Source organism: Urocitellus parryii, chromosome 10 (assembly GCF_045843805.1).
Source record: "Urocitellus parryii isolate mUroPar1 chromosome 10, mUroPar1.hap1, whole genome shotgun sequence".
Lineage (NCBI taxonomy): Eukaryota > Metazoa > Chordata > Mammalia > Rodentia > Sciuridae > Urocitellus > Urocitellus parryii.
In genome coordinates this window covers 86,501,608-86,519,771 of record NC_135540.1, presented here as the reverse complement: position 1 = coordinate 86,519,771, position 18,164 = coordinate 86,501,608, and the positions used below count along the sequence as shown (strand labels likewise).

Here is an 18,164-nt window from a genome sequence, read left to right as displayed (position 1 = left end):
TGATGCTGAGGATCAAACTCAGTGCCTCATGCATGCTGGGTGAGCGCTGTACCATGGAGCCCCAGCCCCAGCTCTATCAGTGGTTCTTAACTGGATTACAACATGAAAATTATTTATTCTACTTTGTGAAGATTCTGAGATCAGGCTGAGGCAACTATATACTTATTATACACACACACACACACACACACACACACCATACCTACCCCTCCACACACAAACACACAGGTGATTCTGATGCATATTGGTAGGCAAATTCTCAGCATGAAGTTCCACAAATCTATGCACAGCAAAAAGCTGGGCATTGCCTAGAAGGCACTGAGGGCAATAAAGTCCGACAGTTCTCAAGGGGCACCTGAACTACTGCAGCCACTGTCATTAGCATTTGTGGACTGTGGGCAGTCTGCGGCTTGGCCCTCTGAGGAGGATTGCTCCACAAGGCGAAAGGCCTCCAGGAACTCATTGATGTCGATGTGGCCATCCTTGTTGAAATCAATGCTCCGGGCAAGGTCACAGATGCAGTCATCTGTGATGTCGATGTTCATGTGAGAGCTGAATAGCTTCCATGTCTGCCTGAACTCATCCAGGGAGATGAACCCTGATCAGAGGGAAGAAATCACTTCAGTGAGTCAATCAGCGTTCATTTCCTCTGACATTCCTGCAAGGACACTGGCTCCCCTACTGTTAATCCAAAACATCCAAGGCCTTGTACCTAGTGTAAACTTTTTTCTTGGATCACAAGAAACCTCATATCAGGAGGGGTTCTCAACAGGGAGAAATTTTGCTCCCCACCAGGGACATGTGGCAGTGTCTGGAGACATATTTTGTTGTCACAACCAAGGTAGGAGTGGGGTGCTACTGGCATCTAGTGGATAAAACCCAGGGATGTTGCTAAACATCCTACAACACACAAGATGAACTCCTCCAAAAAGACTTATCCAGCCCAAAACATCAATAGTACCACTACAGAGAAACCCTGCATCAAATCATCCCAAATATATACTAATTTATGTTTTGTAAAAAGAGCCCTTAAAGCTAGGCATGGTGGTGCATGTCTATAATCCCAGTGGCTCTAGAGACTGAGGCAGTAGGATCACAAGTTCAAAGCCAGCCTCAGTAACTTAATGAGGCCCTAAGCAACTCAGAGAGACCCTGTCTCAAGACAAAAAGAGTTGGAGACGTGGCTCAGTGGTTAAACACCCCTGGAATCAATCCCAGATACCACCAAAAAAAAAAAAAAAAAAAAGGCACTGAAACTGGGCATGGTAGCCCACATCTGCAGTCCCAGCTACAGGGGAGGTTGAGGAAGGAGGATCACTTGAGCTCAGGAGTTCAAGATCAGCTTGTGCAAAATAAAGTGATCCTGTCAAAATAAAGGAGCTGGGTGTGGTGGCATATACCTATAATCCCAACTGCTCACACCTATAATCCCAACTGCTCACACCTATAATCCCAACTGCTCAGCAGGTTGAGAGGCAGGAGGATCACAAATTCAAGGCCAGCCTCAGCAATTTAGTAAGATATTGTCTTAAAATAAAAAAATAAAAAGGTCTGGGGGATCTAGCCCAGTGATAGAGCACCTCTGGGTTCCCCAGTACCAAAAAAAGGAGGGGGAAATAAAGACTTTGGATCCATATATCATACATCTACAGTTGACTGGTTTGTTGTTGTTTTTACAGTGCTGGGGATCACATGTCAGGCAAGTGTTCTACCACTAAGTATATTACCAGACCAGGTCAATTCCACCCCCCACCCTCCAGTTATAGAGGGTTGAACCCAGGGCCTTACCGCTGAGCTATATTCTAAACCTTTTTCAAATTTTAATTTGAGACAGGGTCTCACTAAACTGCCCTTTTTGGCCTTGAGGCTTGTGATCCTTCTGCCTCAGCCTCCCAAGGAGCTGTGATTACAGACCTAAGCCACTATGTTGGGCTTGATTGATATTTTATAAGGGTTCAAGATCATTTGATGGGGAAAAAAATCACTTTTTCAACAATGATGGGGACATAATTATGTACCTACAAGAATGAAATTAGGCCCTACCTTACTATACACAAGAGTTAACTCAATATGGACCCAAATGTAAGATTCCAAACTATAAAACTCTTAAAACACTGTTGTAAATATTTGTGACCCTGGATTATGAAAAATTTCTTAGATATGACACCAAAAGCACAAGACAACAAAAGAAAAAAAGAGACAATCTAGATGTTTTCAAAATTCAAAACTTTTGTGCATCAAAGGACATAACCAAGAAAATGAAAAGACAATATACAAAATCAAAATATATACTCACAAAGCATATATCTAATAATGCCCTAGCATCCAGAATACATAAATAACTCTTATAACTCAAAGAAGACAAATAGTTCAATTAAAAATTTGCCTATTCAAATAATTTGAATAGACATTTCTCCAAAGGAGATAAATGAATGGCCAATAATCATATAAAAAGATGTTCAACATCACTGATTATTAAGAAAATGCAATTAAAACAATATGTAATTCTTCAGATCTATCAGGATGACCATAGTAAATATTTAAAAGACAAAAATGAAAAATAATGCAAGTTGGAGAGGATGTAGAGAATTGGAATTCTCATATACTCCTGGTAGGAATGTAAAATGGTACAGCCATTTTACATTCTTGTGGAAAAAAGGTTTTGGCAGTCCTCAAAAATTTAAAAATAGAATTGCCAGGTGACCATATGATTGCACTCCAAGGTCCAAGAGAACTAAAAATACATTCACATAAACAGTTATACATAAATGTTTGTATCAGTATTATTCATAATAGCCAAAAAGGGGAAATAATCCAAATGTCTATAAACTGATAACTGAATAAACAAATTGTGGTATATCCAAATATAAAAAAGGAACTGATACTGCTTCAACATGTATGAACCTTGAAAACATCATGCTAAATGAAAGAACTCATTTATCATACTAATAGCTATATAGGATATGATTCCATTTTTAATAAATGTCCAGAATAAACAAGTCCCTAAAGACAGAAAGTAAACTAATGGCTACCAGGGAATGGAGGACAAGGGATAGAGAGTGGGAAGTGACTGCTAATGGCTACAGGGTTTCTTTTGGGGGTGATGAAAATGTTCTAAAATTAAATAGTAGTGATGGTTACAAAACCTAGTGAATATACTAGAAACCATGGAACTGTGCCCTTTAAATGAATAATATGGTATGTGAACTATACTTAAACAAAAAAAGTAATGGTATCGTAAAATCTTTGAACCATTGGGAGATCAGGGTGAAGGTTCTAGGCACTCTTCATTACTTTGTGGCAATCTTCAATGGAACTATAAAAGACATTACATCAGGGGGCTGGGGTTGTAGCTCAGCAGCAGAATGCTCGCCTAGCATGTGCAAGGCCTTGGGTTCGATCCTCAGCACCACATAAAAATAAATAAATTAAATAAAGGTATTGTGTCCAACTACACAATAAAAAATAAATATTTAATAAAAGATATCACATCTTCTAGTAACTTCTTCCTATGAGAAACTCTCATTTAGTTTGTCTTCATTCTACTCTGGGCCATTCTTTTTTAAATGAGCTCCCTTACCCTCTCTCCCTCTCTCTCTCTCCCTCTCTCTCTCTCCCTCTCTCTCTCTCCCTCTCCCTTTCTCCCTCTCCCTCTCTCTCACTCTCTCTCTCTCTCTTCTTTCTCCTTCCTCCTTCTTAGGACTCACTATGCTGTCCACACTAGTCCTGAACTCCTGGGCTCAAGCAATCTTCCTGCCTCAGCCTCCCAAATAGCTACATAGACTTATTCTATTGCTCAAGTACTTTTCTAGTGTCTATCATTTATAAACATTAATACTACTTACCTTACTCCCAAAATGTTGAGTGGAGATGAATCAGGAATGAATTGGGAAGGAGACTAAAAGGTTCAAGGTAAAATACTGGTGGTACATCAAAAGTGGAAGAATAATGAGGGTTTTTTACCTGAGTGATCGCTGTCTATGATTCTAAAAATAGTCTCCAGGTTGGATCGGTTTCGATACAGGGTTTCCAGCAAACTTGACTGTATATTCTGTAAGAAAAAACTCATTTCCCTCTATATCTTATGTTTTAGCTTGTCCTGATATATAATTCACACACAATAAACTCTGACAATCGCACACTCTTGCAAAAACCTGAGGATATTTTATCATCCCACCACTCCTTTAATCCCATTCAGCCTTCCAAATAATCTAGTGGTTAAGAAGCACATAGCCCATTATGACAATGTTCTAAGATTGGCTGTAGGATTTTTTCACAGATTTTCAAATGCAGTCCACCCTCCATATTCAATCATCGGCCTCCACGAATTCAACCAACCAGAGATCAAAAATACTGGGGGAAAAATGTGCCTATACTGAACACGTACAAACTGTCATTATTCTCTAAATAATATAGAAAGTTTTTTTCACATTAGGCTAGAGATATACAGGAATACGTTCATAGGTTATGTGCAAGTACTACACCATTTCATATGGGGTACTTGAGTATCCACAGATTTGGGGATCCACAGGGGATCCTGGAACTAAATCCCTACAGATACTGAGGGATGATTCTGTATAATTCAAAACCATTGAATTGTGTAATCTGAGTGGATGATTAACATCATGTGCAAATTCTATTATGATAAAGCTGTTTTAAAAATAATACCTCACCTACTTTATATAGTCATCATCAAGTATTCATTGACTAAATACTTTTTTAAATGGGGGAAGCAGCATGGTATTGAGGAAACAGAATGGATCTTCAAGTCCATGAGTTTGTTGTTGTTTTGTTTTGGTGCTGGGGACCAAACCCAGGGCTTTGGGCAGGCTAAGTACCTGCTCTACCACAGCTACAACCATAGTCAGACCCAAGTTTAAGTCCTAGTTTACAAATTCTATGACCCAAGGCCAATACTTAACCTCTGTGCTTCAGTAGGTCTTCATAGATCTAATAGAGCTGATAATACCTACCTCTTGGATGGTTCTGAGGATTAACTGAGACAATATATGTAAACCACTTAACACAAAGCAACAGAAATGCAGCAAATACTCATTCTTATTTCTCATCCATCCTGCCTTTTTGGTTCTAAATGGTGTTTCTGATTCAAAGTTCTCTTTAAGGGGTTTCATTGTCCACGATACGCTCTCATCCACATTATCCCATGATTACCTCACGGCTCAGCTGTTCTTTGGCCAAGTCCTTCAACCAGGACCTGTACTCCAGTGTGTTGTTCGTTGAGCTGTTCACCAGCTGTGGCCTCAGCATCCGCCATGGCAATCCCAGATGCAACACGGACTCCACAGCTGCCGCCCAGTCAGTCAGGGTGATTAAACCTACAGGAAAGAGCTAACTTATTGACTTGTCACCTGGAAGGTGACAAGGGTCACCTGGAAGTCTCGTTTCCCACCCAATGTACATACATTATCATCCTGACATTCTCGTACTACCTGTAAGTAACAGAAATAATGGGTATTGTCAGTGTTTGTTGTTGGTTGTGGCAGTGCTGGCTAGAAACCAGACTTGCCTGAGAAAACATAGGATGGCCAGTAAAATTTGAATTTCATGCAGACAACAAACTCTAAGTATGAGCCAAATATTATTTCTTGACTATTTGCCTAAAATTTAGACTTTATGCATCCTAAATTTTCACTTATTAAATCTGGCAACCCAACCAGAAGCTATATTAGCTCTTAAAACAATATCATAAAAATTGACCATTTACAGCATTAATTGTTAAAAAATTCAAATCTCTTGATTTCTTAGAATATATCATTCATTGAAACTCTTGGGAGGCTACAATATATGTAGATGAAAAGATACAAATCTATAAATGTTTCTGCATTTTTGATAGAGATGTGGTTAATCAAATTTGGGTAGATAGTCCACTGAGTTGAACAAAGGCCAAATTTCTAGCTTGGAAAACAGAACATGGAACAGATAAGCACAGATTCAACAAGAAGAAGATGGCAAGCCATTGACCTTTTGCTAGTCTTGGACACACTCTTGTAATTTCTTCCACTCTGTTTTTTTTTTTCTTAATTCTGGCCTTCTTCCCTTGACCTTATTTATTTTCATCATCTCCATCTCTATTGGGCCAAGTTCATATTGTGTTAAAAGTTTAGAACTCAAAAATTTGGAAAAAATAAATGAGACACTGAGTTGAATGAGAGGAAGAAGCAGTCAAGGGTAGTTCAGGCCTTTCAGTCAGTCAACATGTAACTTATTCGCTGTCTATTGTGAGACCGATTTTTCTGTCTGGGTTCCTTCCTCCATGAAGCTCCTACTTTATTCTTACCAGTTTTATCTGCATCGTGCTTCTTAAATTCATCAAGAAGGTCTGAGGAATGAGCAAATAGCTTTTCCCGCAGAGCTCTCAGAGCTGATTCCTCTACTCTGCTAATCCTGGGACAGAAGATGAAGACAAATATTTTTAAAAGCTGGCATAGAAAAAAATAGTTACAGGTTTTACTACATTTCTCCTTTATCTTAATAGTGCAACCTCCCAAGGGCTCAGGGATGAGGTTCTTTTGTTTTTCGTTTTGTTTTCTGGTACTGGGGATTGAACCCATTGAGCTACATACTCCGCCCCTTTTGAGACAGGGTCTTTCTAAGTGGTCCACACTAGCCTTGAGCTTGTGATCCTCCTGCTTCAGCCTCCCAAATCACTGGGATTACAGGCATGCACCACTGTGCTAGGCAGAGCTGTTTTTGAGGGATGAACTCCTTCTCTTATTTCTTCCCACTATTTCCTACTCTTCCCCGTTGTACACAAATAGGGTTAGTTTGTGACCCTATTTGTGTACAACGGGAAAGAGTGGGGAGACTGCTGTCCTTCCCAGTTTAGGACAGTGGTTGGATCCATTCTGGAGAAAGATCACCTCTGTGGTAAAGTTGTCTAATAAGCCTCTGCCATGGTTTCTCCATCTGTAAAACAGGTCTAAGTACAGTACCTATCCATAGAATCACTGAGAAAATTAAATGAAAAAATTCATGGACAGCACTAAATCCCGGCCCATCAAAATAACTCAACAAATGGTAGCCATTATAATCTTTATGTTCACCTTATATTTTATTTTGTTAAGCAGTCAAAAAGCAAGATTTATGAATAATAAAATAACACTAATTTAGCTTTCTCATTCTCACTGGGTCAATAGAATATTGCTGGGCAGCATATGTGGCCCAAAGTAAGTGCTCAATAGACATTTACAGTTGAATGAATAAGAATATAAGAAGAAATAAAAATTAAATGTATTCTATTTGTAGCGTCTCATTGAGGGACCAGTCTACAAATAATAACCAGCTTATCTATCTTTTTAAGTACCAAAGTTTAAAAAAAAAAACATTTTAATCATGTTTGATGAAAGTGTTCATTGTAATTTAAGATAACTAACAGTTGGTAAATGGCCTTCATAGATCCTTAAAAAAATGTGAACTACCTAAAACTCATCCCAAATTTCATGGGTATGTGAGCATATGCACTTTAACTGGAGCATGTTTATTGTTTTATCAGAGGCTGATAGAAGTGGGACCGCTAAAAAGTTTAAGAACCACTAGTTATGTAAGGCAATTAAACTGCTTCCTGGAAACTGTAAACCGTAGTCATCAATACCTCTGCAGGGACGGAGTATATGGCAATGCCCTTAAGAACTATCTGGGGGGGCTGGGGATGTGGCTCAAGCGGTAGTGCGCTTGCCTGGCATGAGTGTGGCCCAGGTTCGATCCTCAGCACCACATACAAACAAAGATGTTGTGTCTGCCAAAAACTAAAAATAAATATTAAAATTCTCTCTCTCTCTTTAAAAAAAAAAAAAAAAGGACTATCTGGATGTAGAAGGCTTTCTGTCCCTGCCATCAGGCAGCATGGATGAAGCCCTTGTGAACTCTACATGGATTCTCTTATTAACCCCTCAACACCCACTGAAGTAGGGCACTATCATTATGCCATCTTGACAGCAGGACTCCAGGCTGGGTATGCCATTATCATGAGAAGTGGATTTAAACAAAAAGTAAATGAGTTCTGAATAAGGGTTCTCTAAGAAAAGTGAGACTTTATGGACATTGAGACGTCCATTACAGCTGCTCAGATATCAAGAACTATGTAATGTTTTGAACAACTAATAATAAAAATTATAAAAATAAATAAATAAAATTTAAGTTAACCACTGTGCTCCAGAGAGTTGGTGTCATTGGGTAAGTAACTTCTGGGAAAATCAGATGATGTTGCATTTATTTAATGCAATCAATGAGTATTTCAAAGAGTTCTTTGTCTACCTTATTAAAATGCACTACTTATAGGATTCCTTGCAGTGACTTTTTATGGTGACAACACTTAAGGAATCATGGTGTTCCGGTGCTAGGGCCCACCCCTGGAGACTTGGTAAGGGTGGATGAGGCTCAGGTTGCTGATTTTTTATAAAGCTCCACAGAAAATTTTTCTGCACAGTACATTTGATTCTCACTTGATCCATTTAGATTTTTACATATCAAATCAATTCTCTAAACAGTAGCCCATGCCTATAGTCCCAGCAATTCAGGAGGCTGAGGCAGGAGGAATGAGACAGAGGTGGCCTCAGCAACTTGGCAACACTCTGTCTCAAAAAAATAATAATTTTTAAACACCACTTCCTTTTCTTTAATTAGTACATTATATTTATACACTAGAGTGGGGTTCACTGTGGCATATTCATATTTGCTCATAATTTCTTCCCTAGTATTTCCCCTTTCTCTTTCCTCTGCCCACCCCCTCGATCCACTTCCTCTACTTTGCTGTTCGCCCTTCTGTTTTTGAAGCACTTCCTTTTATGTGAGGCTGTTCCAGTGCTGGGGCCCATCTGTAATTAATAACACAAGGCTTATTTTAAATCATCCAATTTTACAGCACTCATGGAAGGTAAATGCTAAATATGAATGTGTTCTCGATCCACTTGATTCATGTGAATTTTGTCCATTTTGATTTTTAATTTAGTTAGGCTGAATAATTAAAGAAGCTTGTTTGGGAGACTAAACTTGTACCTACTAGCATCTTATATACTCCAAGGCCCTCTGCTCCGTGGGAGGCAATGCTGCATAGTCACTAAACAGGTGGTTTCTGAAACAAGACAGCCTGGGTCACTACTGGCCCACTGATTTAACGTCTTTTCCTGAGTGATCTCATCTGTCAAACTGAAATTAATCAAAATATCTACTTCATAAGTTTACTGTGAGAAAATATCCATAAATTCTTTATAGTACTTAACAGGCAGTAAGTTCTCATCTAAGGCTACCATCCAGAATCCTCTCAATAGATGGCATTTAGTAATGTTACATACTTCCTTGCCAGAAAGAAAGGATATCTTTAACAAATATGTGCACTGAAATCTATCTGCCAAATCCCCAGAGAATGAAAGAACATTTGTTGTGGCTTACGGGGGGAGGGGGAATAACCCAAAACTTTATGGATGAGAGAAATTGAAGAATAACCTTAGCAAGACTTGGTGGCCTGATATATGGACTTCCTCAAGATGTACCCATGGAGAATTTCTGCAGAAAGCAAACTGATTGCTCCCATGAATGGTGGGTAGATACAGATACTAAGAGTATATGGAGGAGAAGGAGGAAACCTGCTGTGGTTTGGATATGGTTTGTCCCCTAAAGGTTCATGGGTTAGAGGCCTGGTCCTTTGTATTGGTGGGACCTTGGGGGAGTAGGGCTTTGTGCAGGTTCTTAGGTCATTGGAGGAATGCCCTTGGAAGGGATAAAGGAAGTTTTCATTGAGTCCTTGAGTTAATTCTTATGAGAGGGTTGTTACAAAAGAAGCAAAGCTGGCTCCTCCCTCTTCCTCTGGTTTCCTTTTTTGATTTGTGATCTTTCATTCCTTATTCTCACCATGATACCTTCTAGTATTATACCCTTACTAGAGGCTGAACCCTGGGGCTGCCTGATCTTGGACTTTCAGCTTTTAACTCTGTGTTAACAAACCTCTTTTCTAAATAAATCTCTCACCTCAGGTACTTCATTATAGTAACAAAAAAATGGAGTTCTATAAGACCCTGGCTATAATGTCTATTCTACAGCTGTATGCTGACATAGCTAAATTCTGAATTCTCACATTGAATTTGGATAAATGTAATTGCATTTGGCATCTCAAAGTTCTCTAAACACTGCATTTTTTTTCTGAAAACCATTCATTGAAATGTCTTGCCTTTGCCTCATGGTGAGCATGTGGGTTGCCTTGTTAGCTTGATACTGCACAATATATGGGCTCAGGGATGGCCCCAGTTTGACATAGGCCCCTCTGTTACTGCCAACTTCATAGTAGTTGGAGGCAGAAAAGATGGTTAACACCTGAATCAAAACAGAAGAGAGATAGCATTCATGTTCATTGAAGAACCCTTCAACCTCAAACCCATATGGCCAACCCAATGTCAGGGCTGCTGTTCCTTTTTGCTCTGGTCTGTGAACCTTTTCTTTTCCTTTCTTCTTTCTTTCGTTCTTCTTTTTTAACGAGGGCATGAATTGTGACTCAAGTCATAGACACTTGAATTTCAAAAGGAGGCCTATAACATGTTTTCACATTTTTGCTCCAAATAAAAATTTCATGGTTCAGAGAAAACCAGTCATTTGTTTTAATTTAAGGGCAGGTTTGGTCTGATGAGCTGGAATGACCATGAAAAAACTAGCAGGCAAATGAGTTTATGAAATTGTTGTGCTGCCTCAAAGCTATACATATTTCTGTGCCTCCTCTGAGATTCTCTGTAAAAGAGATTTCCATTGTCGATATCTTGGAAGTTGCTAGACATGGTGTCTCTTCCTGAAGATTTACAATGAATATAGGAAATCAAAGGCTCTCAGAAGTCTTGCAACAAAGAAACTCATATATAACCATTTAAGCAAACATTTCTTCCATTAGTTGATCTCTCACACACCCCTTGCCATGGAAATGTCTTATTCTCCTATAAAGTTAGTATTCCCAGGAAGACAGAATCCCATTCTAGTGGCATTACGTTAGAAAAATATTATAGGATTTGGAAATACCCAAAGATGTTAGGATATTCATTCTACTCCTGAGAAAACAAATGATCCTGAATCCCCACCTGGAATAGTGCAGAAATCTAATTACCCTGTTAGGTTGCTTGAGACATATGACAGTAAGCTTTAAAGAATAAAGATGGGAAGTTGGGCCTTGTGGCTTATTCCTGTAACCCCAGCTACCTGTGAGGCTAAGGCAGGAGGATCCCAAGTTCAAGGCCAGTATGGACAACTTAGCAAAACCTTGTCTCAAATTAAAAGAAAAAAGAAAAGAAAGAAAAAATAAAAAAAGAAAGTGTTTGAAATGTAGCTCAGTGTGTACAAGGTCCTTAGTTCAATCCCTAGTATCATTAAAAAAAAAAAAGAATAAGAATAAGAAAAAAGAAAGTAAAGAAAAAGAGGCTATAAAAGTCATGGATAAATGACTATAAAGGGCCCAGTTGCTTTGATCAAGTTGGTAACAAATGCACTTCACATTCCAGGCCTAGGAGGAGCTCTTGGGATGCTTTTGTGACACACAAACCAGCACTGCTGCAGTGGGTTCACCTACTTTGCGGTTGTGGCAGAACTCATAGCCTTCAGGTTTGCATTCATGGGAACGGATCAGAAACTGCAGGTTGTATTTCTGTAACAACTGTTCTGTCACATCAGGCCCAAAGTAACAGCCTCCTCCTCTAACGGTGTTTGCTTTGCAGCCCTCCTGCATCATGGGATCACTCCACAGGATGTCAACAACCTGGGAAGACCAAGAGACAGGTATTCATTCAGAGTCATTCACATGAAAGCAGAAGAAGGAGGTTGCCAGTCTCATCCTAATCAGGTGAAATAATTGAGTATATTTCAGTTGTTTATCCCAAATGTACTTCTAAACATAAAACTGCAAACTGGGTGCAGTGGCGTATGCCTGTAATCCCAGCAGTTTGGGAGGCTGAGGCAGGAGGATCACGAGTTTAAAGCCAGCCTCAGCGACTTAGCAAGGCCCTAAGCAACTCAGTAAGACTCTGTCTCTAACTAAAATATATTTTTAAAAAGGCTGGGGATGTGGCTCAGTGTTTGAGTGCCCCTGGGTTCAATCCCCAGTACCAAAAACAAAAACCAAACAAACAAAAAAATAAAAACCAAAACCTGAATGTGATTTATAAGTACTTGCACATTATTATTGAGTCATGTTTTGCAAAAGGAAAGGCCTGAATTTTAGTATTTCAATTCTAAATTAGTATTGAAGCCCAGATGGATGTCTGGGAGAATGTACCTAAACTCACCCTCTCTCTCTCTGTGGTTTCTAGCTTCAGAGTCAGCTGCAACCCCTCCTCTTTCTCACCACCCTTCCTCCAATCAATCAGCCAGTTCTGCTAATTTTACATCTTAATTCTGAATTCTTTTCTTTACTGGGTGAACCATATGAAATGGTAGGTTTTGTAGGTAAAATAATGATTAAATACTAGCAAGTTCATGTAGTTCAGTAACACTACTGCCCAAGATCACCACCATCATCTCCTACAATATTTCCTTCCTTCCTCCCTCCCTCCCTTCCTTCCTTCCTTCCTTCCTTCCTTCCTTCCTTCCTTCCTTCCTTCCTTCCTTCCTTCCTTTTAGAGGCAGGGCCTTGCACATGCGGGCAAGCACTCTACCACTGAGCTACAAGAGTCTTTTAAGAGACCTTAAAAGACTTGCCCCCATGAAATGTGCCCTCCACCTGGATGCCTGTTCATGGGTTTTAGCAAGCACTGTGCCTAATTGAGTAGTGTCCACTGGATGTCCATTCTCCTTCTTCTTCCAATATAACAAAATGATTGTGTCTGGGATGACACTGAGCCCACTAAACACTCCTTTTTCCAGTCTCCCTTGAAGTTCCGGGAGGAGGGCATGTGACAAAGTTCTGGAGCCTTTGGAAAGGTCTTAGTTGCCTGATAACAGAGGACAGAAGTTACTGCCTAGCTCTTTTGTCTTTGAGCTGTAGCAGCCATCGTGCTGACAGGTACAAACTAGTATTTAATACCATCCAATAAATTGTAGCTTACCTTCTTACCCACTGATGCTAAGTCACTAAACCAGGCAAGAGAGCCCACCTGCTACGTCTTCCCGTTCTTTATGAAACTCTAAAACATAGGAATCATTAAGCAAATACTAATGCTCTTCTGGCATTTTCTAACCCCACAAAAGTATAACCTTCAATTTATACCGAAGGAGGATATTGGGGCTGTTATTAAAATCCTGGGTCCCACCCAATGGCAGTCCAATTCTAGGAAACCCACCTGCCTCCACTCCTGCAGAGTGGGCTCTGGCAGCTCTCCAGGGATGGCGTGGGCTTCCGAGGTCTGGGGCAAGGGCTCCTCCTTCTCCCGGATCCCCAGGAAGCTGGCTCGCTGCTGGCACCGCTCCAGCTCCTGGTCCACCGAGTGCCGCCCCAGCCAGGCCAGCTCTGTGTGCTCAAGCAGGGCGCTGCAGGGGACGCTGGAGGACAGGCTGGCTTTGTGGGACTTGTCTGAGCCCAGGTGAAAGGGTAGAGAAGGGGGAGAGCGGCTTTGGGGAAGAAACCACGGGGTGGACGTCTGCGCAGAGCTTGTCTGGTGGGCTTTTCTCTTCTCCTCTGCCTGTCTGTCATTTTCCTTTCTTATCTTGTACCTCAGCGTGGAAACGATCTAAACAGGTCCCCAAAAGACACAGATAATGAAACTGTAGATCCTTTCTGAAAAGCAGTTTTGCACACAGGTCAGTCCTAAAGGCTGGGCTCCACAGAAACAAATTACTGGTCAATCTGTGCACTGTTGGCCCCTGGCCTAGAACAAGACAGGTACAGACCTTTGACAGTAAGCCCTAGAAATTTGTATAGCAATTTGATATTGCCATGACATTCAAGCACATGATCAATGGGCTCATATTTTTCATTTGTATTTAATTTTTTTTAATGATTCATATGTGTCGTATTTTACAAAGGTATTGATGTGTGACTAATTGGGAAATTCTAAAACCTGGATAATTTGGGAAACACTAACCTAGGGCATTGTTTCTCTCTAAGAACCTATGATTTTCAGATAAGATGGAAAAGGGCAAATCTCTAGAAAGTCAAATCCTTACTGAATTTCCTAACTTTCATATGTTTCAAATTCATATATTGAGCCCTTTCCAAATAGGTACAATTCTGGGCAGTTCACACAAGTTAATTCATTCTCCTTATCACCCTTATGAGATAACATCATTATTTATAGTACAGATAAAAAACAAAGGCACATAGATACTAAGATTTGTCCAGGACTGAAGCCACAGAGTTCTGACTGCAGAGCCCATATTTCTCTGTAGTTCCTTCCCAAGTGTTCCCCAGACCACACAAATTACTATATTACCCATTTTGTAGAACTCTGCAAACCAAACATTAGGAAGTTAGTTTATTTTTTAATTAGCCACAGAAAGTCAGCTGTTAGTATTCTTCCTCAAAGTTCCTCCTACTTCTGTTTTCATAATTAAAAATGATTCTTCCATGACATGATCTGTTCTACTGTGACTTAATGTCTCTTCTCTGCCTTTGGGCCAACACACCCTAACAGAATGGTTGAATTCAAAGTTTTCAAGAAACACCAAGGTATAAAAATGTAGAAGCTAAAAAAACATAATAATAATTAGGTGCCAGGCAACATGCAGAATTAACAAAAGAAATACCAAGAACTGGTTTTAGGCCTCTCAAGCTCCGTGCTCTCTTCAAGAATATAAAAGGGTTGAGATTGCACAGAGGTAGAGAAAAGGTTGGTAAAATCCAAGACTTTTGGAGGAAGTTGCAGGCCTTCTCACCTCCACCTCTACCAAAGAGTTATCCTTTTCTTCTTTGAACTGAGTTTGGGTGGATAGGACATAGATCTCAGTTACCAAACCATGAGGAGCCACAACCAGACCTGATAAGTAAGACCAAAGTTCAGAACCCTTGGCCTTTGAGTTGGTTGCAATTACTGGATGATTCTTGAGAGTCTCCCTTGGAAAGGGGATGAGCCTGTTTCTACGTGTGGGAAGAAGAGCTGGCATTGGAATTTGGGGAGCCAAAGGGACAAACCAACCTAGAATGTTGCTACCCTAACTTAAATCAGTGTTAAGATCTAGCTACCCTTCTTCCTTAGTAATAGAATCCCTGATTCTTATGAGGGCACATAACAACCTAAAATAAAGACTTTACTTGCAACTTTCCCTTTCAGCTGAATGTAGACACATAACTAAATTCTGGTCAATTAAATATGAAAAGGTTTGTTTCATAATTGGATATTCAATTATACAATCATATAAAAGGAAAAAGCATGCCTTTCTTTTACTCTGTTTAATTTCAATTTCTGCTGACTAGAATGTGATCATAATGCTTGGAACTCAAGCAGCCATCTTTGATCATGATGTAACATGGTGAATCAGCAAGACAGAAGAAGTCTGAAATCCTGTGACTTCGTAGCATCACTATACCAGCCCTGGACTGCTCTCCTCCAGCCTTTGTTTACATGAGAGAGATATAAACATGTCTTTCGTGAAGTTTTTTGTCACTTCAGTCAAAAGTAAATACCATTTTCACTTTTGTAAGCCACAAATGTTTTCATTTAATCTTGATAACACTGAAGCCAGATTTAAATTTTTTTTAAAAAAATTAGGTAGTCAGTGTAGTTAGGTAAATCGGGTCTAACATCGAGTGAAATCTAAAATGGAGGCCATGCTGAGAATGATTCCCGGAAACGCAGGACAACTCATGGAATGTTAATGAAGTCCCCAAAAGGCCTAGGCCAAAGTTCACCTCAAAGAAATGTTAATGGAGCCCAGGAAACAGCCCCCAACAGATTTGGAGATAGCCCATCCCAGAGAAGTGATAAGCCCATCCCAAAAGTCCTTCCTGCCCATTTGGCCCACCTGTGTCCCACCCCTCGGGCCCTCCAACCTACATTCCATCACCAAACCTATAAAAAGGGGAACACATTTGCCCGCCAACTGGATTCCACCTCTTGGGTCCCCTTCTTCCTCCGGGAGAAGTGTTTTCTGCTGTCCTTTAATAAACTTCTAATCTCTACTCTGACCTTGCCTCGGGCGTGTGCTTTTCTGGTGTTATTCTTCAACAGCAAGGACTCGTCACCGGCCAACAGCGGTAACAACACCTCTGACATGGCTAAGACTATCATTCCTGTCAAATATGTTTTTCAATTTTTGCTGGGGAGATTGGCAGCCATGATAAAGACAGCATTTCTAGCCTCCCTTCTAGTGAGGGATAGCCACATACTCACATTCTGACCAATAGGATAAGAATGGGGAGATGTGCAAGTTCTATACTGTGATAAGAGCATTCTTATTCCTTTCCTTCCCCTCTTCTATTGCTTAGGATTTGAATGTGGTAACAAGTTTTCTTGAGTGATGCACTCTAGAGATGGGAAATGAGACATAATAATCCTGGGTCTCTGAACAACTTCATAGAACAAAATTGCCCTATCAGGCACTTACTGGGTAAGGCAAGATTCAAACCCAATCTGGTGGACTCTTTCATGTGTGCCTCATGCAGAGAAACTTTCATATCCTGTAGAGCTGCCCAAAGTTGAAGTAGCCTGGCCTGTGTGGTGATGAGTTCCCTCTTCTTGGAATGCTCAGGAAAATGTCATCAAGAATGTTGTAGTGAGAACACGAAAGAAAGAAATTGAAAAAGACCTTAGAAGATGAAAAGATTTCCCATGTTCTTGGATAGGCAGAATTAATATTGTCAAGATGGCCATACTACCAAAAGTGTTATACAGATTTAATGCAAGTCCTGTTAAAATCCCAATGTCATTCTTCAAAGTAAAGGCAATCATGAAATTCATTTGGAAAAATAAGAGGCTCAGAATAGACAAAGCAATCCTTGGTGAGAAGAGTGAAGCAGGAGGCTCCACAAAACCAGACCCTAAACTATACTAAATGGATATACTAATGGATAACTATACTAAACAGAGATATAGTAACAAAAACAGCATGGTATTAGCACCGAAATAGACATGTAGACCAATGGTACAGAATAGAAGACACAGAGACTAACCCACATAAATACAGTTTTCTCATATTAGACAAAGGTGCCAAAAGCATACATTGGAATTAACAAAAGAAATACAAGAACTGGTTTTAGGCCTCTCAGAAAAGATAGCCTCTTCAACAAATGGTGCTGGGAAAACTGGAAATCCATATGTAGCAAAATGAAATTAAACCTGTGTCTCTCACCATGCACAAAACTTAACTCAAGTGAAACAAGGACCTAGGAATTAAACCAGAGACCCTGCACCTAATAGAAGAAAAAGTAGGTCCAAATCTTCATCATGTCAGATTAGGATCTGACTTCCTTAACATGACTCCTAACACACATGAAATAAAATCAAGAATCAATAAATGGGATGGATTCAAACTAAAAAGCTTCTCCTCAGCAACGAAACAATCAATCACATGGACAGAAAGCCTACAGAATGGGAGAACATCTTTACCATACACACCTCAGATAGAGCACTAATCTCCAGGATATATAAAGAACTCCAAAAACACCAAAAAAACATATAACCCAATCAATAAATGAGCTAAGGAACTGAACAGAAAATTCACAGAAGATACACAAGCAATCAACAAATATATGAAAAAATGTTCAACATCTCTAGCAATTAGAGAAATGCAAATCAAAACTACTCCAGTCAGAATGGCAATTATCAAGAATACAAGCAATATTAAGAGTTAGTGAGGATGTGGGGGAAAAGGTACACTCAAACATTGCTGGTGGGACTGCAAATTGGTGCAACCACTCTGGAAAGCAGTATGGAGATTCCTTAGAAAACTTGGAGTGGAACCACCATTTGATCCAGCTATCCCACTCCTCAGTTTATACCCAAATGACTTAAAATCTGCACACTACAATGACGCAGTCACATCAATATTTATAGCAGCTCAAGTCACAATAGCTAAACTATGGAACCAACCCAGATGCCCTTCAACAGATGAATGGATAAATAAAATGTGGTATGTATACAAAGTGGAATATTATTCAGCCTTAAAGAAAAATGAAATTATGGCATTTGCACGTAAATGGATAGAGTTGAACAATATCATGCTAAGCAAAATAAGCCAATCCCCCAAAAACAAAGGCCAGATGTTTTATCTGATATGTTGATGCTGATCCATAATGCGGGGGGCAC

General features: G+C 39.8%; 1 protein-coding gene across 1 annotated transcript in view; it reads right to left on the bottom strand.

The window, feature by feature from the left end:
- Positions 1-344: 344 nt before the first annotated feature.
- The window catches only part of Ppef2 (protein phosphatase with EF-hand domain 2), a 33,901-nt gene continuing 16,081 nt past the window's right edge, over positions 345-18,164 (bottom strand). The window contains exons 10-16 of the mRNA XM_077803134.1: positions 13,266-13,652; positions 11,561-11,746; positions 10,184-10,326; positions 6,299-6,405; positions 5,173-5,336; positions 3,964-4,051; positions 345-598 (exon numbers count right to left, since the gene is read on the bottom strand). Coding sequence (XP_077659260.1) covers positions 345-598; positions 3,964-4,051; positions 5,173-5,336; positions 6,299-6,405; positions 10,184-10,326; positions 11,561-11,746; positions 13,266-13,652 — 1,329 coding nt within the window. The remainder of the gene's footprint in view (positions 599-3,963; positions 4,052-5,172; positions 5,337-6,298; positions 6,406-10,183; positions 10,327-11,560; positions 11,747-13,265; positions 13,653-18,164) is intronic.